This window comes from Ambystoma mexicanum, chromosome 4q (genome assembly GCF_040938575.1).
Source record: "Ambystoma mexicanum isolate Mex_15411 chromosome 4q, UKY_AmexF1_1, whole genome shotgun sequence".
Taxonomy (NCBI): Eukaryota; Metazoa; Chordata; class Amphibia; order Caudata; family Ambystomatidae; genus Ambystoma; species Ambystoma mexicanum.
The window spans coordinates 1,068,570,420-1,068,596,135 of NC_090928.1; the positions used below are offsets into that span (position 1 = coordinate 1,068,570,420).

Consider the following 25,716-nt stretch of genomic DNA (forward strand, 5'->3'; position numbering starts at 1 on the left):
GAGTTCGGGGGAGGAGTGGTCTTAGGGTGGTTGGCTCGCCATCGTGCCCCTCTGGCTTGGTGTTTGGAGAGTGGAATGGTAGGGAGTGCAAAGGAGGGTGGGGTGATTTGGGAAGGGGGGTATGGGGCAGAAGGCACACCGGGAAGTGAGGGCAGTCCACGGTGGTCATTTCCGACAGACTCTGTTGGAGTGGGTGCACTCATGCTTAGTACGAGCTGTTAGGAGTGGTCTCAATTGAAACTTAAGTTTATTGGGCTTTATATGTTTTTCTATATCACTGGCTGTGAGTAGTCTTGATTTCAGGGTTGTATTAGTTTATAGATATTAGGCCGTTTTGAGCTGTAGCTAGACCCTAGGCTATGCTAGTTAGGCAGTCTATTTAGTTGTAGCTACAGCACAGTAACGCAGTTGGTAGAGTTTCTTTTAGTAGGCTGGCATTCTTCTAATAAACTGGAATATGGGTAAGCTATTCAAGGAGAAGTTGAATGTAGCAACGCTCCAGGTATGGTTTTAGTTGGACTTTTAGGTGGAGTTTAGGAGGGCTTTCTGATTGTAGTTCTAAATTTGGTGGGAGCACGCTATTAGGTACACTTCCATGTTCAATTTGCACAGAGATGATATTAACTATTGGGTGCACTTCTGGCTTCAACTGTCTCCGGAGATGATGTTAGGGTATTAGGTACTATTAAGTACACTTCTAGATTTGACTGCACATCGGAGGTGGTATTAGGTCTACCTCTAGATTAAGTTTAGTATAAAAGGGATTTTAGACTATTAGGCACAGTACTAGATTCTACATTACACAGATGATATTAGACTATTAGGATATTGGGCACACTTCTAAGTGCAATTTTCTCAGAGAGGCTATTGTGCACAACTTCTGAATATAAACGTAGGCTATTGGGTACACTTCTAAAAGCAACTTTCCCAAAGAGGCTATTCGGCCTAACCTCTAAATACACACATAGGCTATTGGGAACACTTCTAAATTCAACTTTTCTCAGAGAGGCTATTGGGCCTAACTGCTAACTACACACATAGGCTGTTGGGCACACTTCTAAATGCAACTTTTCTCAGAGAGGCTATTGGACATAACTTCTAAATACACACATAGGCTATTGGGCACACTTCTAAATTGGACTTTTCTCAGAGAGGCTATTGGGTACGCTTCTAAATGCAACTTTTCTCAGAGAGGCTATTGGGCACAACTTCTAGATGCAATTATTCTCAGAGAGGCTATTGGGCACAACTTCTAAATGCAACTTTTCTCAGAGAGGCTATTGGGCGCAACTTCTAAATACACACACAGGCTATTGGGTACACTTGTAAATGCAACTTTTCTCAGAGAGGCTATTGGGCACAACTTCTAGATGCAATTATTCTCAGAGAGGCTATTGGGCACAACTTCTAAATACACACATAGGCTTTTGGGTACACTTGTAGATGCAACTTTCCTCAGAGAGGCTATTGGGCACACTTCTAGATGCAACTTTCTCAGAGAGGCTACTGGGCGCAACTTCTAAATACACACATAGGCTATTGGGTACACTTCTAAATGCAATTCTTCTCAGAGAGGCTATTGGGCACAACTTCTAGATGCAACTTTCTCAGAGAGGCTATTGGGTGCAACTTCTAAATACACACATAGGCAATTGGGTACACTTCTAAATACACACATAGGCTATTGGGTACACTTGTAGATGCAACTTTCTCAGAGAGGCTATTGGGCACAACTTCTAAGTGCAACTTTTCTCAGAGAGGCTATTGGGCACAACTTCTAAATACACACATAGGCTATTGGGTAAACTTGTAGATGCAACTTTTCTCAGAGAGGCTATTGGGTACAACTTCTAAATGCACACAGAGTCACCAAGAGCTATACCAGACTTAGTTACCAAGGATAAGATTTGGTGCGCAGATATCCAAAATGCGCTAGCAAACAAAATCAATACACTCCAAACCAAAATACAGCAAAAAAAGATATGCTCAATTTACAGCATATCCCCCAATACCTCACCACCAAGTGACTCACTTGAGGCACACACCACATTTCATATTTCCAAAACCTCTCCATTAGAAGTAGAAAAAAATCACTCTTGTTCAAACTGTCCAACTGTAAAGGTGATATCTGCCCAGCACAGTTAATAAAAGATGCCACCAGAGACCTCTCACCATTCATTTGAAAATTAATGAATGCTTCCTTCACATCAGGTACTATCCCAGCTAATTTAAAACACTCTTGGGTCTCCCACTCCTCAAAAAACAGACCTTAGATCCGCTTATACCAACCAACTATCGACCCATTACCACAGTGCCATTCCTCCTCAAAATACTGGACAAAGCCGCCTATATCCAGATACAACAAACCTTGATCTGCACAAACTCCTAGGAGCTAGATAATCTGGCTTCCGCCCATTACACGGAACGGAAACCGCCCTAATCGATTTAAAGACTCAAATTGATGAGCGGAGAGATGGAGGGAGAACAGCACTCCTGCTTTTACTCGATCTTTCAGCTGCATTTGATTTGGTCGACCATAAGGTCCTTTGCAGACACCTGGACTCTGCTGCCCACTTCTCTCCTGAGCCCATCAAATGGTTAGAATCATTCCTCAGTAAGTGAACAATTAGAGTATTTCCCCCTCATCGGCTGCAGCTGACCCTACCCCTATCTTATGTGGCGTTCCTCAGGGCTCTTGTGTCTCGCCAACCTTATACAACATCTTCACCAAACCCGTTTGACGATCTGGACCTTCTGGGTATCACCTACACTAACTATGCAGATGATAAACAGATTCTCTTCCCACTTTCTGGGGATCATAGTAAGGACTCAGAGTTGGTGAACAGAGTATATCTCATCGGTCAGGCATGGATGGCCACTCATGGCTTGTGCTTGAACGACGACAAGACAGAGATGTTAATCTTGGGTTCACACAACCAAAAAACTAGGCCAGGAATTCTCCTCCTTCAACATTGACGGAAATATTAGGGTCTCCAAGGAACTAAAAACCCTTGGCTTCTACCTGGATTCCCCTCTATCATTTGATAAACAGTTAAAAACCCTGGCCTCCACCACCGCCTATACTTGCAAACTGATAAGAGCCGGCAAGTCTTTCCTTTCTAACAGTTGCATGATCCTGGCCATTGCGCTAATTCTCTCCACGATCGATTACTGCAATGCCCTCTACAGTGGTGCTAATAAATCAACCATCCAGAAACTACAAAATAATGCCTTGCGAGCAGCGCTTGGCATAAATAAAAGAGCACACATCCGCCAACAGACGTCAACATAAATGGCTATCCACAGACAACAAAATACAATTAAAAATGATCTCTTTGACACACAAAGCTCTTAACAATGCCGCCCCTAGCTACCTCATGAACAAAATACATAAAAAAACCTCTATTAGACAAACCAGAGTTACCAACACGAACTGCCTAGTAGTACCTAGATTTAAGATAACCACGATTGTTGGTAATAGTTTCCCTGTGAAGGCTGCTAAAACCTGGAACCTACTACCAAACAACCCAAGAGCAGATCAACCCTACCTACTATTGAGAAGGAACGCCATCCAACATTTCATCTCTAATGACCACCAGTAACCCATCTGTACCTGCCCACCCTACTTCTAGGTCTGACACCCGATACTGGTCCCATTTTCCTTGTTGAATTATGATATGTTATCTGTACCATTTTCATGCAATTCACTGCTTTTTATTATTCCTGTATATTATTGTATCTTGTATAATTTGTAACTTTGTAAGCTTTGCATTATCCTACTTGCTGCGCCCTGCTACCCACAGGTCTGGAGCACATTAGAAATTAATAATACAAACAAACCTGTGTAGTACAGACTTCTATCAAAGGTTGGGTTCCTGTTGCCGTAGTCTTCCAAAGGATACTGCACACAATCTTGCCTAACACGGACGCCCTGGCGACCATGGCATGGAACACCCCACCTCGTCTGGAGGAGACCGCTGTGGCCATGTCGTGTGTCCCCTGTGTCTTTGGGGGAGGAGGGCACGTGTGAAGGTTGATGCGGCCGCATAGGGGGGGTTCGCTTCCTCTTTCCCCGAAGGATGTCCAGCGATACATCTTCAGAGTGGTAGGGGAGGTAGGCCCTCCTGGAACATTTGTAGAGACCCCATGTTCTCCTGGTACTGGTCGCCCGAGGAAGAAATAGACGTGCACTGGAGTATGGTTGAGGCCTCCCATGGAACCCCCTTTTTTGCATCCCGTGGTCGGGTTCGGGCTCAGGGATAGCATCCTCTTCTCTGGTGTCCTCTACACCAGCTTGGTTGACCCCTCCCGTCTCGGGGGTAGGGATACTCTGGGTACGCCGGGGCTACGTTTAGTGGGTCAGCCCCCTTGACCTTCAAGAGTGCGGCTGCCACCAACTCAATCGTCGGCAACTACTTCACCTGGGCCTTCTGGGATAGGTTGTCACCTTCTCCTGCTAATTGGTCTTCTCTGGCTTTTCCCGCAGCTTCGCCGGGCTAGCCCATTTCCACTTCGAAGAGGAGCTGGAGCGATGGAGGCAGATGGTGAGGATGAGCGCAGAAAACAGACTTGCAGTGCTTGGCCTCGTCCTGGGCCACCACGGATGGATTGCTATCAAAGGACTTAAAAGCCTGCTCTTCAGAGCGGCTGGTCCAGGGTGAGGCATGCCCCTGCTTGTCACACTGGGCAGAGGCCTTGGCACTGAGCCACACCCCCAGCCTACTGTGACGATCCTTCACGGTCATTTAGAGAAGAGGCAGATTTCACAATCTGCTTCCCGGTGATCTGGATGGAGACAGAGGAACCGAGGGGTTTGTCCTCTACAAAAATTCAGTAATCTGCAGCTGGAGCACAGCTTGAAAAGGAAACTTTCGCTTTCTTCTCCTCCAACATGGTCCGAAGTGCGGAGTAGGCCCAATGGCCTTCTGGAATCTTTGATGAAACTTCAACGATTCTGGCCGTGAACGGCGTAATTCACATACAAATGGATCCCCGCATGTCGGTCAAAGGAGCGAAAGAACACTGGCTCTGTGGTAAAACCAGCCGTTAAGGTCGGGTCCCGCAAAGGGAACTCGTGGTAAGGGTTTACCAGTACCGGTACCGGTAAACCCTTACCGCCTACCAAGTAATGAGGCCCATCCTGAGCAGGCATATTGTCACTTTGGTCCGGTGATGGGGTCAGCACCTGCAATGTTAGGTGGTGCCAGTGAACAATGCCACTTAATTAATAGACATCAGATTGGATAAAGCAAAGCAGGGCTGTTTGTATGGACAAAACACATCAAATTATTGTTTAGTAGGAATGTGACTGTCTGAACTGGACTATTTCCACAGCATATTCTTCCAGAAAGAACGTTACCAGTTGTTAAGCACTACTGCATTGACACACATTCCAAGACAGATGCACAGGTGGGACAATCAGTTCTAAAATTATTTGCTGCTACTCCTTATGACCCTCCACCTTTGAACACTGCTCGCTAATCTATCCATAGCCAGTGATCTAAGCAGATTGCACAAGCCTCAGAAGAGATACATTACTCACCATAATCATATTTCTTATGTTTGCATCCTTTTAGATTCACATGCGCCCACCCTTCCTCCCCCGAGAGAAGGTGCATAGATGTTTTATGAGCTTTCTGACTATATCTGCTTGGATACAACTGTACTCACACTACACTTCATGCAACCTCATGTCCTCCTGTCAGAACAAAACAATCTGAGGGACCTCGACGAATGAAGGACCGTGGGGACAGTGGACGTCACACTAGGGATAGTATTACTGGCATGCCCTGTTGACGTCTGTACGTACAACGGGAACTCATGCAGCCGACTTCATGCTCCCTCTGACTCTGGACATGCCTCAAAGAAACGTTTTGAAATGTTGAATTCGCGAACTGAAGTACATTTCTTTTGGGGATAATTTTCATTCCTCTGCCAATTCCCTTTAACCTTGGAGTCACCCAGCTCTTTTGCTGGACTCTGGGCTTTTTCATGTTTACTCCTGAGTGGAACCTTTTTCTCACTCCTGTGTTTTTCTGACTGACTTTCTATGTTAAAATATAAGGCGCCCACTAAATTACTAATACGTGAAACGAAATCCATGGCTGTTGGGTGGAGAAACATTGCATATAAATGAGTCCCCTGGAGTATCTCACAAAATAAAAAGAGAACACAATATAACAAAAATTGATAATGTTTCAGCCATGTACGTATAAGGACTGTTTGAGAACATTACGTTGCATGGTCAGAGAGGATTTCTATATACTCTCCTTAAAAATGTCTTTTATTAACTCACAGACTGAAACATGTTGAGACATCCTAAATACTTGTGTTGCTCTCCTTTATTATAAAGTTATTCAGTACCCAATTATTGCTAAATAAAAATGAATTTCAGGAACTGAATAACTTCCTAAACCTCATGCTTCTCTCTCTTCGGCTTGCATTGTCAGCTATGCCCTCAGCCTTTACGCCTCACATTCATTTCTGATTAGGTCTTTCATGTCTAAAGTGCTTATATGATTTGATAGCTAGTAGATAGGCAGCAGAGACGTCACTCTCCGGTCTAGGGGTTTACGTTTGCTGAGATAGTAACCACAGTTCAGTTAACCAAATATTGAACCCGTTCCTGGGGAGTGCTTGCTCCCAAAAGGCACATGCAGAGCATTTAGACAAGAGCAATACGGTAGTTCGTGGTAGGTTTCCCTGGAGCTCCCCCTTGTGGTCAGACCAATTCTGCCCGGCATCTGAGTAACCCTGCACGAGTTGTGCGCAATTTGTTACATTTATTTCATTTTGGTAATTTATAAAGTGCTGCAAAATGAATGACAGCAGTTTACACTTTGATGGTCGGTGAACTGATATAAACACAAATTGGATATCAGTTATGTTGCCCTTAAAACTTAAATCCCAGTTGCATGTAATGGGAGGCTGGATGCCTCCATAACTGACTTAAACGTGGCGCCTGGAGACCATGGAAATGGTAGCGGTGTGCGGTATAAATCCACTTCTCATAACGTAAATGTTGCAGAGGTGTGGGAACTTGCCTTAAAGTAGAACGCGTGGGATTATCAGTGCCGCTCCCTAATTCAACAGCAGGTGAATGGCACCTCCTAGCACCGCTGTGTTTGGACAGCGATAGCTTTTGCATGAGGCTCGCAGGCACTCCAGGCCTCGTTCCTATTTCCATAGATTCAAAGGGACTCCAGTCCTCCTCCCCACAGCAGCAGTTTACAAATCACCTGAAAATTGGCAACGCTGAAGCCACCACATTGCGTAACACCCCTCATATCATATAGCATAAGAAGCACCTGACCCGTGCCACCATGTTGCGTATCACCCCTCATATCATATAGCATAAGAACCACCTGGCCCGTGCCACTATGTTGCGTATCACGCCTCATTTCATATAGCATAAGAACCACCTGGCCCGTGCCACCACGTTGCGTATCACGCCTCATATCATATAACATAAGGACCACCTGACCCATAAAGTATTTTCTGCAGTCATCTATCATCACCACCACCAGAAATATAGTGTAATATGGTGAACCTATTGGTGAGTGCAATTTTCTCCTACAAGCAGCTTTAGGTCAAGCTGTATTAAGCAAAATACAAAGTAATGTCAGCAAGAGAGGCCAGACCCACGTCTGGTGTGATATGATATGATATGGCATTTGTAACGCGCCTAAGTCTTTCAAGGCACGACGAGACAAGGGAGGGGGAACAGAGGGCGGACAGAGACAATGATTTTAGTAGGCCAAGTGACTTTGAGATAGTGCAAGTGCAGGGGAGGGGAGAGGGGAAAAATGCCAGGGGAAAAGGGAGGGGGCAGTGCTGTACATGGTATCAAAACAATAACAAGAAGTGCGGCCAGCAGGTGGCTGGTGCAAGGGTATGTGCAGACAGCAGGTGTCCAAAAGCGCAGGTAGGGGGACTGTAGTGTTACAGACCCAGACCCAAATGCAAGGGTTGCCGGGAGACAGTGCGGGTGTACAACTGGGCGGGCAGTGACCTGGGCCCTAAACCAGAGGGTGGCCAGGTGACCAGTGCAGCATCAGACAGGAAATCAGCAGAGGAGAGAAAGGTAGAAGGCAGGAGCATAGAGGAAGGTCTTGAGGTGCTTCCGGAAGCAGAGATGGGTCTCCTTAAGTTTGATACTGGCAGGGAGGCTGTTCCAGAGGGAGGCCCCAGCCGAAGACAGAGATCTACCCCTGGCGTGTTTCTTTAAAAAACAACTGACCCTGAGGGAGTTAGAGGTAGAGGAGCGAAGAGCTCAAGAGGGGAGGTATTTGCAGAGGGATAGTTGAAGGTATTTTGGACCCAGGCCCCAGAAAGCCTTGTAGACATTGCAGAGGGTTTTGAATTTAATCCTTGCATCCACTGGGAGCCAATGGAGGGATTTTAGAGCTGGAGAGATACGATCGCAGGGCTTGAGGCCAAGGACAAGTCTTGCAGTCCTGTTCTGGATTAGTTGCAATGGGCGGAGAGTAGAGGCAGGTAGATTTAGAAAGAGGCTGTTACAATAGTCTAACCTAGAGAGCACCAGAGCTTGGGAGACCATGAGCTTCTGGGGGAAGTAGAGGAAAGGCAGAGAACCTCTGAGGAGGTGCTGTAGGAAGTTTGACTTTTTAGAGACATCAGAGATGTGGGCGGAGAAGAAAAGTGTGGAATCAAAGATGACCCTAAGGTTCTTAGCCTCGCAGGTGGGTGTAGGAGGAGGGCCAAGGGAAGCCGGCCAGAGAGTGAGGGAAAGGAAGGAGAAGGTATGCAGATGAGGAGGCTCTCAGTCTTGCTGGCATTCAGGCAAAGATCATTGGCAGAACACCAATCTTGGATAGCAGTAAGGCAATCAGAGATGAGAGAGGGAGAGGAGGTGGCAGAGGGCAGCCTAAAAATGAGTTGAGTGTCGTCAGCGTAGCACTGGAAATTTGAGCAGAACAGGGCAATGCAGTGGGCAAGATTTGCCAGGTATTGCTTGAAAAGCCAGGGCGAGAGGTTAGACCCCTGGGCAACACCACAGGTAGAGAGGGATATAGATGATAGGAAGGACCCCAGGATGACCTGGGAGAGTCGATCAGAAAGGAAAGAGTTCAGCCAGGCCAGAGTTTGATCTGTGATACCCAGGTTATCATGAAGATGTTTGAGCAGGATGGTATGGTTGACTGTGTCAAAGTCAGAGGAGAGATTGAGTAGGATGAGGACATAGGTAATTTTTAGAGTCAAGGTTGGGGAGCAGATCTTCATGGATTTTTTTTATGGAGAGCAGTTTCCGTGCTTCTGGCAGCTCTGAAGCGAGACTGGTAGTCATGGAGACAGCCAACAGAATCAGAATGAAATAGAAGAGTAGAGAAGGGACAGGCCGCTGTGTCTGGGTGTGAGACAGCCAGAGGAGGAGGGGGGGGGGTGGCAGCGAAAGCCTCAACTGATACATGCTTCATGGGATGGATGCCGGAGAAGGTAGGTGGCAGTGTTGGGGTACGCTTGGCTTGAGGGGAAGAGAGTGAGAGATGAGAGGAGGCAGTGGTCACTCCAAGAGAGTAGAGTAGTCAGAGGGATAGAGAGAGGGAGGCCTGAGGAGATCAAGACAACAAGTGTGTGACCTGCAGAATGAGTCGGACAGAGGGGAGTATAGAGAGAGGGAGGGAATCACATAGGTCATGAAAGAGCAAAGAAGAGGGACAGGGAGAATCGAGGTGGATGTTGGGGTCACCAAGGAAAAGGAGTTGAGTTGTTGAGGCCAGGAGGGAGGAGGAGAGGTCATGCCAGTCACAGAGAAAAGAGGTGATTTGACCAGGTGGCAGATAGAGAGTAGCAACAGTAAGAGAGTGGCTAGGAGAGATAGAGAGCCTGCAGACAAGGCATTCGAAAGAGGAGTAAGTCTGAGTGGGAATGCTAGAGGCAGGAATCCACGGAGGAAAGATCATGGCTACACCACCTCTGGGCCGGGTGGACCTGGGTTCGGAGAGGATCTTGTAACCAACATGGAGGAGAGTGTCAAAGCTTGTGACAGAGCTGGCCATGAACCATGTCTCAGTAAGACCAAGGACATCAAGGTCAAGTTCTTCAAGGAGGTGGCAGATGTCAGAGGAGTGTTTGACAGCAGAGCGAGAGTTGCAAGATGCAGACGGTTGCCAGCCTTAAAGACCTTCTGCGAAAGGGCACAAATCAGAGGTACGCCCTGCAGAGGAGTGGAAGTAGCTTGAAGAGGGGCAGAGGAGGAGGGAGGAGTGGGCAGGGCAAGGTAGCCAAGGAATGAAAGGAAGGGACAGCCGGAAATGAAAGGAAGTTGATGAGGTGACGGAAACGCCTATCGAAGAGGAGGAAATTGGCCTGAGGACCTTGGACCATGACAGTGCCATTAAGATAGACATTGAGGATGACTCTGGAGGAGTCGAAGACATCCATGAGGACTTCCCAGTGAGTGCCACCGTTAATGGGAGAGGAGGAGACAGGACAGAGCACAGAGATCATATGAGGGGTACATAGATCTGGCGAAGGAACGACAAAGAGGATGTCGGTGAGGGTCTGTCTGGAAGAGGCGCTGGAGTAGGTATCTGCGATAGGGAGACCAGGGTTAGAGGCCAAGATATCCTTTTTAAACTTCTACTTTCCAGACTTTAATGAGAAGGGAAGGATAGTTGATAAAGAAGCAGTTGGAGCAGATGGGAGAAACAGAAAGCGCCATGGGTGGGAGGAGAGAGGAGGCAGAGGGAGGAGTATGCAAGTACAGTGGTATGGAAAAAGTCACTAGGCTAGTAGGTTACAATCAATGAGTTAAATGCAGAATCCACCCAATTTTGACTTTCAAGTTAAATGCAAAATACAGCCAAGTTTGACTTTCAAGTTACATGTATGGCCTTGTTATGGAAATGAGGTGGGAGTAAGCAGGTAAGAGTGAGTACTGAAACTGATTAATTTAGTACATTAGAGGGAGAGATGAGAGTACAGGTAGAGGTGAGGGTACAGTGAAGTCATGAGGAAGTAACTAACCAATTCTGGGTGAGATAAAAGAGTCATGGTAGTCCAGTAGTCCAGGGATAGCAACCTCAAGGAAGGTTGGGCTGTGGTAAAAAGTCTCATGTAGCAGCCTGTCAGCGGACAAGGAGCAGACAGGGGCCTTAGAAGTGGGCCTTTGGAGAGTGTGCCGGCTCCCGCCTCCCGGTCAAGTCGATTGGTGGAAGAAGCCAGAAGCAGCTAATGGGCAGGGGCCCAGGACAAGCTGCAGAGGTTGCTGCTCTAGAACATCATACAACCATCTTGGAAGGGATAGAGCCAACCGCAATGGTGGGCAAAAGGCTCATAAAACCAGAAAATTGGTGTAGTCACAGCTGAATGCTGGCCAGAAAAAAAAAAACTCAAAACACAAAACCCATCTCATGGGAAGAAGACAGGACAAGGGACTACTGAAGAAGTGAGAGGCCATACCTCCTAGAGAACTGGTGGAGCCATTTTGTATGCAGGCAGGAATTAATTACCCAGGAGACATATGGTGAACTGTAGACAACTTTTGTTGCGGGGATTGTGAATTGACTGGTCACTCTCACAGCATGCAAATAACAGATGAAACAGTGGGCATGTGCCCCTGAGGGATGTACCCAAGGCCACTGGCGGCGGGCCAGGAAAACAAGGCTTTGAGAGAAAGAAATCTGTGTGGCCACTGATAGGGCAGTGGTAGCAGTAGCATTAATATGCCTGACGACAATTGTTGCAGTGCAAGAGTGACAAGAGGAGGAGCAGGGAGGGTGGGGGAGAGGGAAGGGAGAGGTAACAAAACAATGACTATCTTAAGGGTCAGTGACTGAACCAAGTTAGTGCTGGAAAGGGCGAGGGAGGAGAAAACAAAGGGAAAAACAGGGGGGGACAGACAAGCTATTATCAGAGGTGAGGGACCATGATAAGATTAAGTGCTAAGAATAAGGGAGAGGAGAAGGGGGGCCGGGGAGCTGAGAGGCGGTATTCACAGGCACATGGGGGGCAGGGGAGATGAGGGGGCATTCACAGCACACGGGGGGGAGGTTGGGAGAGTTGAGGGGGGCATTCACAGACACACGGGGGGGCCGGAGAGGTGAGAGGGGACCTAACACCAACCCTGTAAGTAAAATGATGGTTAACTAATAAAAGATGCAGCATATATTCTCAGGAGGAGGTTAGGAGTAGGAGGCCATTAGAGGGCCATTGGCTATAGGGTAGGTCACATGGCCTAATTAGCTGAAAGGTCAATAGGCAAGGAAACAGAACAGATGCAGGGTTTTGATCGTCTTGGAAAGCATAAGCGAAGCAGGAGGCACCCCATCACTTGACCAGCTCTTGGAATTCCATGCCCACCGGTTTTGGGCGGTTCAAGGGTTTATTGTAGCCCTCGCCCTCTGTAAAAGCAGTGCGCAGGGCAGAGCTGAAGGCAGATTAACGAGTGTTTGCTTGAGCAGGGATTGATAACAGCTGTTCCTGACACTCCCCTGTGACACCACGGGGTGGAACGAGCTGCTGCTCAAACAAGCACCTTGGGCACACAGGTCCATGCAGCCCGGCAACGGACAGAGCCTGTATCAATGACCTCTATGCAGTGTAATCTCATATGATTCTCCCACAACATATCACCAGATGTCTGTATTCACTTGGAGTGCCAAGTGTCACTGCTTTAACACATAACATCTGCAAGATATATGCAATAAACATACACAAACAAGCCTGATTTCAGGAGGATAACATTTCACACATAATAACATTATCCATTCCATTCGAGAGCCATTAGTCCAGTCCTGGTCTTAATTCTGCAATCTGGGACTGGTAGTCGAGGGTTTATAATGGTAAATCCAGGACATCAAGTCCCGGAGTGCAAAGTGAAAAGCAGGACTGGACTAGTCTCTCCTGGATGGACATGATAATGTTGGCATGTGTGAGATTCAATTCTCAGCCATGTTAATTGGTGTGACCCTCCGCTGGGGTTTCCTAACAAGTGTCAGCAGGGCCTGCAAGCTGCTCTCAGGGGTGCATGAATAAAGAGGGGTCATACTTACCGAGGGCGCCCTGGCGAATGTCGGTGCGAGTGGCTCCTCCCACAATAAACTGAGGATTGGCACAAATCTCCTGCAAAAACAATTAGAGAAGAAAGAGCATGTAAGGGCTGTACAGAGAGAGGGCGAGATCAAGACACATAACACAGTTCATAGGGCCATGCTTCACATGTAGACGCTACTCATGGCCCGCTGCTGCCATTGGGTGAGTGTAATGCGTCCATGGTGTACACAGGGGAGGTCTGTTTAGACATGTGGATGGTTTACAGTGTGCGGCCCCGTGCTATGTTGGCAGAGCTCGGCCATTTGCAAAGATGCTCATGTCACATCCTAGACACAGCCTTTCTTAGCCTGGGCGATCTCAGAAGCAATCAATGCACCGGCTCTCTAGCTGGCCTTGCGGCAAGGTGGCACATCCGCTCCTGCCCACTTGCCTTGGGGTCCCATTACCCAATGTTTGCACCGGTGCTAAACATTGAGCAAATGCATTTTTGCTGCTTGCATAAGTAGCAGAGGACTGAACCTATCTGGCTTCAGTCCACATCAAGGGAAGATCTTTGCAACGCATGTTCCCATATCTTAGCATTACAGGGAATGGGGCAGGTAGGAGCAAGGACTCTATAACATGTGAACTAATGCAGGAGAGTGGATCTCATCAGCTGATTTATTATTTATTTATGTGTATACAATAAAGAAGACAAATAGGCGCTGTCCCGCCTTCCCCGGCAGAAAGATGGGCCTTTCTCTGAGGCCAAATGGGTTTCTTTTCATGTCATGTCGGAAACAAGGTACAACAATCAGACTGATTCATGTTTATAAATGTCTTTCCCTGAAATATATTAGAGCTTCAGATGTTGGCTGCATTCCCTGTTGCAACAACAGAAACACTGGTGCAAAAATCAATGGTCGCCATTTTGAGTACAAACTCCGGGTTGGGTGATAATTGTATGTTAATATATTCTATATAAAAGCGAATTAGCGAAAGCGTTATATAAATAACACATCGTTGTCATTACACCAGTTTAGAGTTTCTGTGATCTTCTCCCGGTGTCATGCGCTTAACCTGGATGCATAGCAGGCAAGCATTATACAGACTTGGGATCGTTTGACCTTTATGATCCATTGGAAGAATGCCTAGAAGCTCATAGTTTCACTTGTATGGCCATTAAACCAACTGCTTTATGCTGAGCTGGTTTGGCGACATAGAAGCTGTACCTCAGCACAGTTATCCTACTGAAAAGTGTACCTCCCCAGGCGGCCATTGGTATGGTCTCCAGGCGCTCTCGTGGAAATGAAGGAGGTACCCCACGGCGCGGTGGGGTGGGGAGGTTTGGGGTCTGCATTGAGCCCAAGCGATCAGAACCCCAGAAGACACTTCCTCATCACATCCTGTTTAGACTATCCACTGAGTGGAAGCCTAACTTCGGGGAGTAACAGAGCACTGCACATCAGTAGGGCTTACAGGCTAGGTGGCCACAGGGCGAGGATATTACAAACATACCACTTAGGGTAGCAAGCAATGTGTTAACAAATTGGGGACATGTAACAGTGCTAAATGAGGGGGTGAGGGGGGGGACAGGGGCTGGGCTGTAGAGCGGGGTCTGCTGGAGGGAAAAGGGGCTGGGTAGGTTCAGTGTGTATCTTACAGGCTGGGAAGGAAGTGTTCCTAGAAGAGGGCGGTCTTTATTTATTTTCTGAATTGCTCAAGGGTGAGGCAAGACTGAGGTTGAGCGGTACGAGGACCCTACCTTTTAATACTGGAAGCCAATATCTTCCTGGGTTTATTATCATGTAATTTTGGGGATGGGAGAGTACGCCCAGGCAATATTTAATACAGGCCAGACCCTGTTCTACAACTCACCTCTCCCCCCTTTGTTACAAAAAGGAGTTTGTCCAGTGGGGGGTTAGGCACTGTTTTGTAGCAGGCGGTCTTCCAGAAGATGGCTGATCCCTGTCCCATAAACACTGTGTGGGACAAGGCTAGACTGCTGCTGGGAACTACCGCCAGGACGCAAGACTGCTGCTGCTGAACTGCTTAGTCTGACCACTACTGCTGGGGTGGCTGCTTAACTCTGCAGCTGCTATCGCCTGGCCGAGTTCAGGGTCCATCTGGAAACAGAGGATCCCTTGGCGCCATTCCTGAAGGCAAGTGAAATCCCCTTGAAAAAAGGTCTTCTTGTGAAGGTTCTCTGATCTCAGATGCTCCTCTTTAGAACACAGACTCAAATGCTTTTAAACCTCATACTATAACCAGCGTTTGACACACTGATAAAATCCCCTCCACCTATGGTGGATTTGCATGGCCAGAGTCGGTCAGTGTCACGGTCAGTCAGCTGACCCGGACCGTGACACTGCAGTGTGAAGGAAAAGCCTGTGGCATGCAAGAAGGAGGAGTTTGAGGATGATGGAACGCTGGATAATGGCAAGGTCCGTGGCGAAGCAGTTCGATGAGGCTGTGTGTTGGGTTACCGCCAGTGGCGGCTGGTGAATTTTGTAACTGGAGGGGCATAAATATATGTCCCAGATATGCCACAGCGACCGAGCGCAGCGAGGGAGAACACACAAATTAAAGGGGGTCGGGGGCGTTCTCCCCCTTAGAATCCTTTTAAAATAATGGGTTAAAATGGTGCATAAAATATTGGGTAAAAAACCAAACGTTTTGCAGTTGGTTTTTTGGGTAACTAATACAAAATCCAATAGACGCAAGCCACCAACAGTGCACAGGAGCATTTCTCCAACACATTTTTAGGATGCTTTTTTGCACAATATGAACCAGTTTAAAACATTTTCACACTGGCTCTGCCCATACATGTCCATGCTGACTGCACCATTATACCCTAGTATTCACATATAAGAACATATTCATGTTTGCTCTGCGCATAAGGGCAGTAATGATACTATAAGAAAACATGACCATGTTTGTTCTGCCATTATATGGAAGTATCCCCACATAAGAAGATACTCTAGTTAGCTTTTACCATTGTGACAATGCTTCTATGCATATATGTATGTTTATAAAACAATAGAAAGAGAATTTGGAAAAATAAATGCATGCCAAAGTATGAAAACATAATAACACTTATCATGCTTGCTTTATCAAAGATGCCCAACACAAAATGCCATGCCACAGAAAGAATACTACCATGTACATGCAAGGCGCTGGGGGGCTTAGGGGTCAGGCTTGACATTGCATGTGAGGCACTAGGCATGTCCCCAGGGCCCCACAGCGTCAAACACACACACATAATCAACATCATTATGTGTGTATGCAAAGTGCTGGGGTGCCCAGTGGGAAGGCATGGTATTCTTGACTACACATCTATGATAGAATTCCAGTAAACAACTGCCATTCCTGTACACTGGGCCCTCCAGCGCCTAACACACACACACACAATCAAAAAGATTGTGTGTATGCAAGGGCTGGGGGATCCAGAGGGGCAAGTATGGTATGTTGTACTAGACATCTATCATAAATGTGCTGTAATAAAATGCCATGCCTGCCCCCAAAACCCCCACAGCACTGCAGAAGGAGAGCTGATTTTGGACGGTGGGGAGGGAGATTGGGCAAAAAAATGCAGTTTTAAAATGCCATAGTTTTACAAACCTCCTACCCCCACTAGACAAAATCAGATTGGACCAGCACAAACAAACACACACACATGCGCACACACACACACACACACACTTGCACAACATACACACAGCAAGCATTAGCTGTCTCATACACACGAGCACCCATCATGCACTCACTCATAACACATGCATCCATACACATTTAAATAACAAATACATATACAAACACACACATTTACACAGCAAGCACACCCTCATCCACACCAGCATCGATCATCATACATTCATTCACCTAACATCATAAGCATGCACGCATTCATGCACATAATTTACATTATAAAGAAACATGAACAAATGTACGTTCTGCCGCAGGTCTCTTCTCCAGCACTCTGGCCCCTGCTAGCATGAACAGGAATCAGGAAGCTTCCTGGTTTCTGCTCATGCATAGAGGAGCCTGAGCGCGGGTGACAAGAAGCTCCACTCCAGCCTGCTCTGTCTCCATGTGTGAGGAGGAGCAGGAGCGCCCCAGTACACATACAGACATGCAGTTCCCCAGCCAGCCCACTCACCCATTATGGATGAGCCGCCACTGGTTATCGCTGAATGTTTGACACCAAGTTGCTCAGCGGTAGTAGCGAGAGCAGGTCTGGGGCATTTCAGCGATTTGGCGTGGTGGGACTTGCAGGACAGAAGAAAAGCTGGAGGCAATAGAAGACTTTGGCAGGAGTCCTGACAAGGTGACCCAGCATTTAAAATTAAATTGGGCATTTATATTGTGGTTCATACTGGACTCCAGCAGCTAAACGCGGGACTGGTTATGAAACCCCTGCTGCTTGGCATGGTCTTGTTCTCAAGATGACCACATTGCCCCTGAGCTATCCTCCCAGCGCACTTAGAGAACATAGGGAGTTGAGGAGAGAAATAAGGCGGAGGGGATGCCTGGGACTGGGTCCGAAGGAAAGACCAATGAGTGCGTGCCGGAGACAAGAGGGAGGAGACGGAGTGAAGGCCGAGATACCGTGGAGAAGAAAACGAGGCTAAACCCTGAACATACAAGTGATCTTGAGTAGACAAGCTACATGCTGGAACTCTGAGTGTCCATTCCAAGGGTGCAATGAGAAAGTCACAGTCAAATCCCCAATGCATGTGGAAATAGAGTAAATTTCCTAGAGCACTGCTTGCTGGAACCTGGGTGTGAGTTCCTAAATGCATTGAGCAAGCACCATTAAGCACAGCGGACGTAAGAGTGCATACACCCGACACTCATTGAGAAAACCACAGAAAAACACATGCTTCCGGCTAGAACTTAGGTGCGAGTTACGAGCTGCATGGAACAGACACGCTGTATGTTGGAATGGGAGGTTAGACTTTAAATGACTACAATGACTGATAAAACCAGGAATCAAAACTCCTGGGGATTCTTGAGAAAGATGCACTTTAAATGAACATAATGCAAACTGGGTCTTGGAGTTAAAACTCCTTAAACAGAGAATCACATTGGCAATTTTCTATTAAGTGTTGATTAGTCAATCGACAATCCTAGCAATCTTGCAGAAAACTGGTGAAAATAAAGTTTAACTTTTAGATTTCTATCCGACTCTTCACTTCTTGGGTCAGTCACACCACAAAGGCTCAGGTTTAATGGCATTCATGCACCCCAAAGGCTTCTACTGGATGGGCTCCCCTGAAGCCTTGGGCCAATAAGGGGAAAAGGAGTGCAGAGGAGGGTTTCTTGCGTGGAGCAGTTGTGGTCGTTATCCTTTTGCAATGCACATCTCAGCCACACCTCCTGTCAATCACTGTCTTCCCCAGAGAGACAGGCGTGCACACATAGGACAAGGAGGCAGTGTTATCTCCCTCAGAACCCAGCCACAGATTATTAATATTATTATTATGGTATTTATTGAGCGTGGATCTAGCTTCGAGAAGTAACGGAGCGCTTTACAGAGGTATACAACAGTACAGATGTATAACAGAGCGCTTTTCAGAGGTAACAACAGAACGGATATATAGCGGGGGCAGGATACAGCTGGGCACAGAGGAGGGGTGCAGATGTACCAAATAGCGGGGAGGAAATGGGCGGGCGGCATCTAGTGAGTCAGGTGGCGCGAGGGGGATGAACATAGGCACCGGGTAAAAGTAGACGAGTACGTTCCCCAAATCACAGGAAAGCAATGGTAAAACTTAGCTGCTGCCACCTCCGAACCAATGACATGAAGCACTACAATGTGGCAAAAGTAGTGGCAAGAAAGGGAGCTCGGATTGCAACAGGGATGCCCTGCATGGACCACAATGCAGAAAAACAGGGCTGGTGCTCGGGGGCAGCTGGGTTTCCCATAGTGCCTGCGCGGCTGAGCCAGTGATAAACTGAGGCTTAATGCCAGGGGGGAGTGAGGGTTCCGAAGGAGCAACCACGGGACCTGGGCATAGACGGTTTTGATGCATACATGCGGCCCAACCACCTAATTGGTTAAACGTTTTCAGCTCTTTGATCAATGGTATTATGTTATGTTATTTTATCGAGTGCGGACCTAGCTTCGAGAAGCAGCAGAGCGCTTTACAGAGTTATACAACAGAACGGATATACAGCGGGGGTAAGATGCAGAGGGGCACAGAGGAGGGGTACAGCTGTCCCGGGTGGCTGGAAGGAGAGGGGCAAATGGCGTCTAGCGATTCAAGTGCTGTGAGGGTGACGTGATGGCTTACGCCTCTTTTATTCTGTGACTAAACCATCAGAAAAGCCAAATTACCATTAGCTATTTGTTTGGTTAATTATCCCTATATGTTGCCATTTTGTGGGAATGGTCTTAGTGTTTTTAGATGTCCCCTTGTCCCAACAAAACTCTGCAGTTCTGTGATAGTTAAGTCATGGACTACGAGTGCAAAACTCCTTTTTCAATGCCTTACCTGCTGCCCCAAGTCTTGCATTGATATATTTCATCGGCTTTTAGGTTTTTTTGGTTGTATCTTTGATGCCTGCACAATTAAATGTTCGGTTTTTCATAAAATGGTTTGAAGGCAAATTCTTTTCAGAGCTGTTTTCTAAGAAAGGGGGCGCGTGGCTGCCAGGTAACAGTGGCAGAGAAAGCCAGGTGTGCGGGGTAGACTGCTAGACGGAAGCAACTCTTATTGCTACAAGGAGAACACAAGAAAGGCGATGAAGGACAGGGTGGAGAAGTGATTGGATAAAAAGCAGGAAACTGCATGATGGAGAGAAAAAGGATAGGTTCAAGTAGAGCAGTTATGCTCAACATCCATATGGGCCTCATTAGGAGTCTGCCGGTCCGGTAAAAAAGATGGTAAAACGGCCGGTAACACTCAGAGTTTGCCGGTAGGGGCAGTGAACTACCAGCAGGCTGCACCTGTCGGACGTTCAGGCCCCTACCGTTAAAGAATTGCCCCAATCACTGTCACCAGTACTACCAGTGCCTGTCATTTGGGCAATCCTATGGGAACTTATCACCATTGCCAGCACCCGTAATAGCCTGCTAACACCGGGATATCGGGTGCTGGTAACGGTAAGCCGAGTTTGCTGGTAACCCGTCGGCACTAACAGCAGGTTACCAGTAAACTCGTAATGAGGCCCTGAGTTGCTCGCCAGTATGGAGTGTCCTCCTCTCGACCCCCTAGTGAGTCAGCCAAGAACGTGGTGGTGCTACAGGATGATACTGAGTACAAACAGGTGATTGATTGTTGTTATATGGGTTGCTCGTAGGTACCTGTACCTGCTATATTAAGTTTCTTGTGAAGAGTGACTTATGAGAAGAAAAAGGTTTGGACTCATACATTAAGTTGCCACCAGTAGTGGACTGTGGAAACTGACACGTAAAGATATGCAATGCAACAGAAAACCAACCAGCATGTATTGGAGTAAATATCAAACGATTGAATTGTGATAGTTCACCAGCTTGAAATGAAAAGCTCTCGCCATTACTCCCGTCTGCGATTATACTGTTCCCTGATGAAGGTCTGGTGATTATTCACTACATCCCCCAGAACGAAACATGTAGGGCGTGTGTTGACCTTATCAATAGTGTGAGGAGGATGTTTTAATGAAAATCTAAATAACTGTTGGTTTGTAGTACTGTGGAGCACGATTGCACTGTATAGATTTTGCAGATATAAGCACTGTAGGTATGGATGTGTTGTGTGATTGAATTTGCTAGTGGGCACTTTTAGGATGCATTGTCCAATGTTTCAACATGTTGTTTGAGCATGAACGCAGAGTACAGAAGTAAAACATGTTTCTAGGGCAATGCTGAGTTACATATGACGAGCAACTATATGATAAAATTCTACATACAATGTTGCTATTTATTGGATAATAATTACTTCGAGTGGTTTGTTTGTTTTATGGCTGCAAGGATGAGGCAGCAACGGCAGGGTGGCACAAAGGCCAGTTCATCAGCCTGACTTGGCAGGAAGAAGGGAGATTATTTGTGATGAAGCCATGGGCACAGGGGGTTGACGGGCCGAGGTCTCCTGCCGTGCACAGAGCCTGGGAAGCGGTGCCGTGGGAATAGACCGCGCCCGCTTAGGCCATGCTATTGCAGTTGCCACCCAGCCTGGGCCATGTGGGGGCACAACGTGTATAGAGGAAGTGAGGGAGGCGATCCTGAGCAGCAACGAGTGAACCTTAAGTCCTTACTAATTCTGCTATCATTATCACTGACCAGCACTGCCTGGAGTTAACCGCATCCCGCACCACCCTATAACCTGTTACTGACACTGCCAGGATTTGCACTACTAGAGAAAACTGCCTGAAGCAGGTGCTTAAACCGCAGAGTAGGGTGCGGTGCAAAGGGACAAGGCTAGAATTGGTTAAAATGAGGCGTGCCCGTCCAATTGTACATTACAATTGTCAATAATTAAATGTGCTGCCCTTGGCTGTTATAGTGCAAGCTCGCTTTGCATGTGTTCCCACCAATGCAGATTAGATTGCATACTCTCCTTTTGAATAACTCATCATTTTCATCACGGGCGCTCTTGAAATTACTTAATTTAACCAAATAAAAAATGCTTTATTTGTAACAGTTCTCCTGCGTGCTGCTATCCTTCTGCCAATACCTCATTGGTAATATGTTCTATCAAGGGTCAGATTTTCTCACAAATTATTTTGATACACAGATGTTGGATAGTATCATTGAGCTTCCAGGACACTTATTTCCATGTGCCAATCTTGCCAGCTCGGACGATATGTCGGTGCTTTGTTCAAGGTGCTGCTTTTTGTCCAAGCATCGACTCCAAGGGTATTCATCAAAGCAAGGCCAGTCATGGGGGCCCACATGCGTGTGGCCGGTGTGGAGGTGTTACCTTGGCTCAGTAATCTGCAACCTGTGGCTCTCCAGATGTTATGGACTACAACTCCCATGTTCACTCACCATTGACTATAATGGTTATGAGTGATGGAGTTGTAGTCCAAAACATCTGGAGAGCCAACATTTGCAGACCCCTGCCTTAGCGCAATGATTGCTTGGTGAAGTCGTCCAGTGGAAGATGTTTTTTGTCTGGATGTTAACAGACCAGGAAACTGTTGCATGGTTCGTGCTTCTCCTTAACTAGGAGTCAAATTTGCTCCTGACAATGAAATCCTAGCTTTGATCGTCAGTGCTGGGCAATCGATTAAGGCCCTTCTGCCTCCTCAAAGCTTTCATGCCATCAACACTGCTCTGATCAGCTGCAATTATTACGTGGGGCATTAATTGCAGCCTGGCTGCTCTTGGTGATGCTGGGGTTGATGCCCCTCTATCATGCTTGGCTCCTCTTGTGAGGCATCGCACGAGGAGTCTACAGTGGAGTTGTGGCTCAAGCGGCAGCAATTAAATGCGTCGTTTCCACTGAATGCTTCTTTACAGCAGAGGACGTAACCTGGGTAGATAGACACGTGTATGTGATAGGACCTGCTCTGTTCAGAACCTGGGGTGGGGGGAGGGGATTCTCCTGGCCCACTTTGTGGGTTCCCTAAAATGTTTGCTGGCTTCCTTGGATTGCTTACTTTTCTTTTGCACACAGCTGGGTGTTTACTGAGGTCCCCCTGACTGCAATCATATTTACTGAGGTCCTCTGCCTCTGCAACATTTTCTAGCTTTAGCGATTAGGTGGCATTAAAGTGCCACCTACAAGCCAAACCTATTGCATCGGAGTACAGCTACGGGGGAGATGGGATGTGAGCAGGGACACACAGCTTGTAGATGCTGTTTGGCTATCTACCCACCCATTGACTACCCATGACCATGCTGATCACTCTGGTCATCCCCACCCATTACTGACCCTTCCATGCCTTAAACAAATCCTCCTGCGATTTCTCTGAGTTGGCTTTATCAAGCAGTTACATCAAATTCTGGGCTGCCCGAATTCTTTCTAAACAGTTTTCTGAGAGTTCATGGCTTATTTACAGTTCTAAATGTGCAATAAACTTGTCTTACCCAAGTGTGGCTTCAGCCACTTGATTTGTAAGCAGTACGCATGCCCTTGCACTGAAGGGATGTTGAAATCAAGCATTGCCAAAGCCAACAGATTTGGCTTGTGTATAGGTATCAGAGAGGCATTTTCCAGGCACTGCTATAATATGCCCAGATACACTCAACATTTTCCAGCTGTTACCATTTCATGGCTAGGTGGTACCATTATGGCAGTGCCTGGCAAATGTCTGATACCTACATAAAATCCCAAATTGTTGGCTTTGCCATGCTTGTTCTGATGTGCTGTCCAATATAGCCCATATGGCTACCAGAGTTTAGGTGCTTTTTGAGATCCCCATTTTGGGCTAAGGTTATGCTATCACTCTACCCTACAAGTATCTGCCAGTGCTGGTGTTGTATGATATGGTGGCTGGAAAGGGGCAAGGTGTATAGAGCTTAATGCTGTGGGGAACAATGACTCTAAAATGCTGATTGTAAGATGCATTTTCTTTCACTGAGTTTCTTTCAACCTTGATAGCAAAGGTGTTAAACAGTGTTTTGTCGTGGGAAAGAGGCAAGACGCCAGGTCCGGGTGACTTTGTACTGGGGAGAGTAGGTAGGAAGGGTATCTTGGGGATAGGTGTACCTCATGAGGTTGGGGAAAGTGGGTGCAGTTGCACTACTTTCTTGGTACACTTTGATCCCCTGTCCTGAATAATGAGGTCTCACGCGCACCACAGGGGGGGCTCAGGTGTCTTTTCCATCCCTGCGGAAAGGAGATGGGATGGATAATGTGCCATTGTGAACATTCTCAACTACAATCTCCATCACACCTTTTCTTGGCAAACTCCTTGAAAAGATCGCCATCTCACAGCTTAACCTCAACTCCTATTCTTTTGGTTGTCTCCATGATCATCAGTCTGGCTTTAGAGCCACCAGAAGCATGGAAACTGCTCTCCTGAACATTCGTGAAGACTTACTCTCCAGCCTTGACTCTAACATCCCCTCTGTCCTCATCCTACTCAATCTTTCTTCTGCCTTTGATACGGTCATCCATGCCATCCTGCCCAACCATCTTCATGACAACCTGCGTATCATCGATCAGGCTTTGGCCTGGCTGACTTCTTTCCTCTTTGATCGACCCTCCCAGGTCCAACTTGGTTCCTTCCTTTATCTCCCTCTCCACCTGCGGTGTTCCCCAGGGGTCTAACCTCTCCCCCTGGCTTTTCAACCATTACCTGGCAATTCTCGCCCATTGCATTGCCTCTTTCTGCTCCAATTTTCAGTGCTATGCAGGTGACACTCAATTCATATTCAGGCTTCCCTCGGCCACCTCTTCTCCTTCTCTCATCTCTGATTGCCTGTCTGCCATTCAGGAGTGGTCTACCACCAACGATCTCTGCCTTAATGCCAGTAAGATGGAGATGCCCCCATCGGCACACCTTCACCATCCTTTCCTGTCACTCTCTGGCCGGGCTCCCTTGGCCCTCCTCCTACCCCCCACTTGCGAGGCTAAGAACCTCAGGGTCATCTTCGACTCCACACTTTCCTTCTCGGCCCACATCTGTGATGTCTTTAAAAAGTCAAACTTCCTACTGCACCTCCTCTGAGATATTCTGTCTTTCCTCTCCTTCTCCCAGAAGATCACTGTATCTCGAGCCCCGCTTCTCTCTAGGCTGGATTACCGCAACAGTCTCTTTGTAAATCTACCTGCTTCTACTCTCCGCATTTTGCAACTTAACCAGAACAGGACTGCGAGACTTGTCCTGGGCCTCAAGCCCTGGGATCGTATCTCTCCATCCCTGAAATCTCTTCATTGGCTCCATGTGGCTGCAAGGATTACATTCAACACCCTTTGCATTGTCCACAAGGCTTTCTGATGCCTGACTCTAAAATACCTTAAACTCTCCATGCACAAATACATTCCCTCATGAGCACTTCGCTCCTCCGCCTCAAACTCCCTCAAGGTCAGTAGTTTCTCTCAAAGAAACGTGCTGGGGAATATATCAGCCTTTGGCTGGGGCCTCCCTCTGGATCATCCTCCCTGCCTCTCTGACACTTAAGGAGAACCATCTCCGGTTCCGGAAGCACCTCAATACCTTCCTCTTTGCTTATGCCTTCTCTCCTACTGTCCCCTGTTGATCTTTCCTACTTAGGCATTGTGCACCTGGTTACCCTCTGATTTCAGGCTCAGGTACTGGCCCGCCCTGCCCCGCATCCGCACTGCCTCCGGGCAACACTTGTACTTTGGGTTCTGCATCTGTAACCCTACAGTCCCCCCCCCCCCGTTTTCCCTGCACTTATCACACACCCCTGGTTTGTACCTTTTTAACCAAGCACTTGCCATTTGCTGGCTGCACTACCATTTGTTGTTGTTTTTCATTCTTATGCCCAGCACTTTCCACTTCCGCCTTGCCCCCCTGAACTTTCCCCTTTCCCTCTCCCATGCACTTGCACGTTCTCAATGTCACTGGGACTAGTAAGATTGTTTTTTGTTCTCCCTCGTTCCCCTCCTATGCGTCATCGCGCTATGAAACACAAGTGTATGAGCGCGATACAAATAAAATATCAATACTAATATCGCATATGCCTGTTTGTAAGGCACAGGCTGGTATGGCAAGCTAAAAGTAGCACCTTGTGGCTGTTGGTTTCAAGTTAACCAGGCTCTCCTAGACAGGAATCAGGAGCTGCCTAGCTCCCAGCAATTTCAAACCTGGTGTCTGTTGGGG

The 25,716-nt window shown here is 47.3% G+C and overlaps 1 protein-coding gene across 3 annotated transcripts in view; it reads right to left on the reverse strand.

Annotated features, from left to right (window-relative positions):
- The window catches only part of CAPN8 (calpain 8), a 288,408-nt gene that overhangs the window by 211,863 nt on the left and 50,829 nt on the right, over window positions 1–25,716 (reverse strand). For all 3 annotated transcript variants that reach the window (XM_069608633.1, XM_069608631.1, XM_069608632.1), the window contains exon 2: window positions 13,017–13,086. In XM_069608633.1, the coding sequence (XP_069464734.1) occupies window positions 13,017–13,086 (70 nt within the window). The remainder of the gene's footprint in view (window positions 1–13,016; window positions 13,087–25,716) is intronic.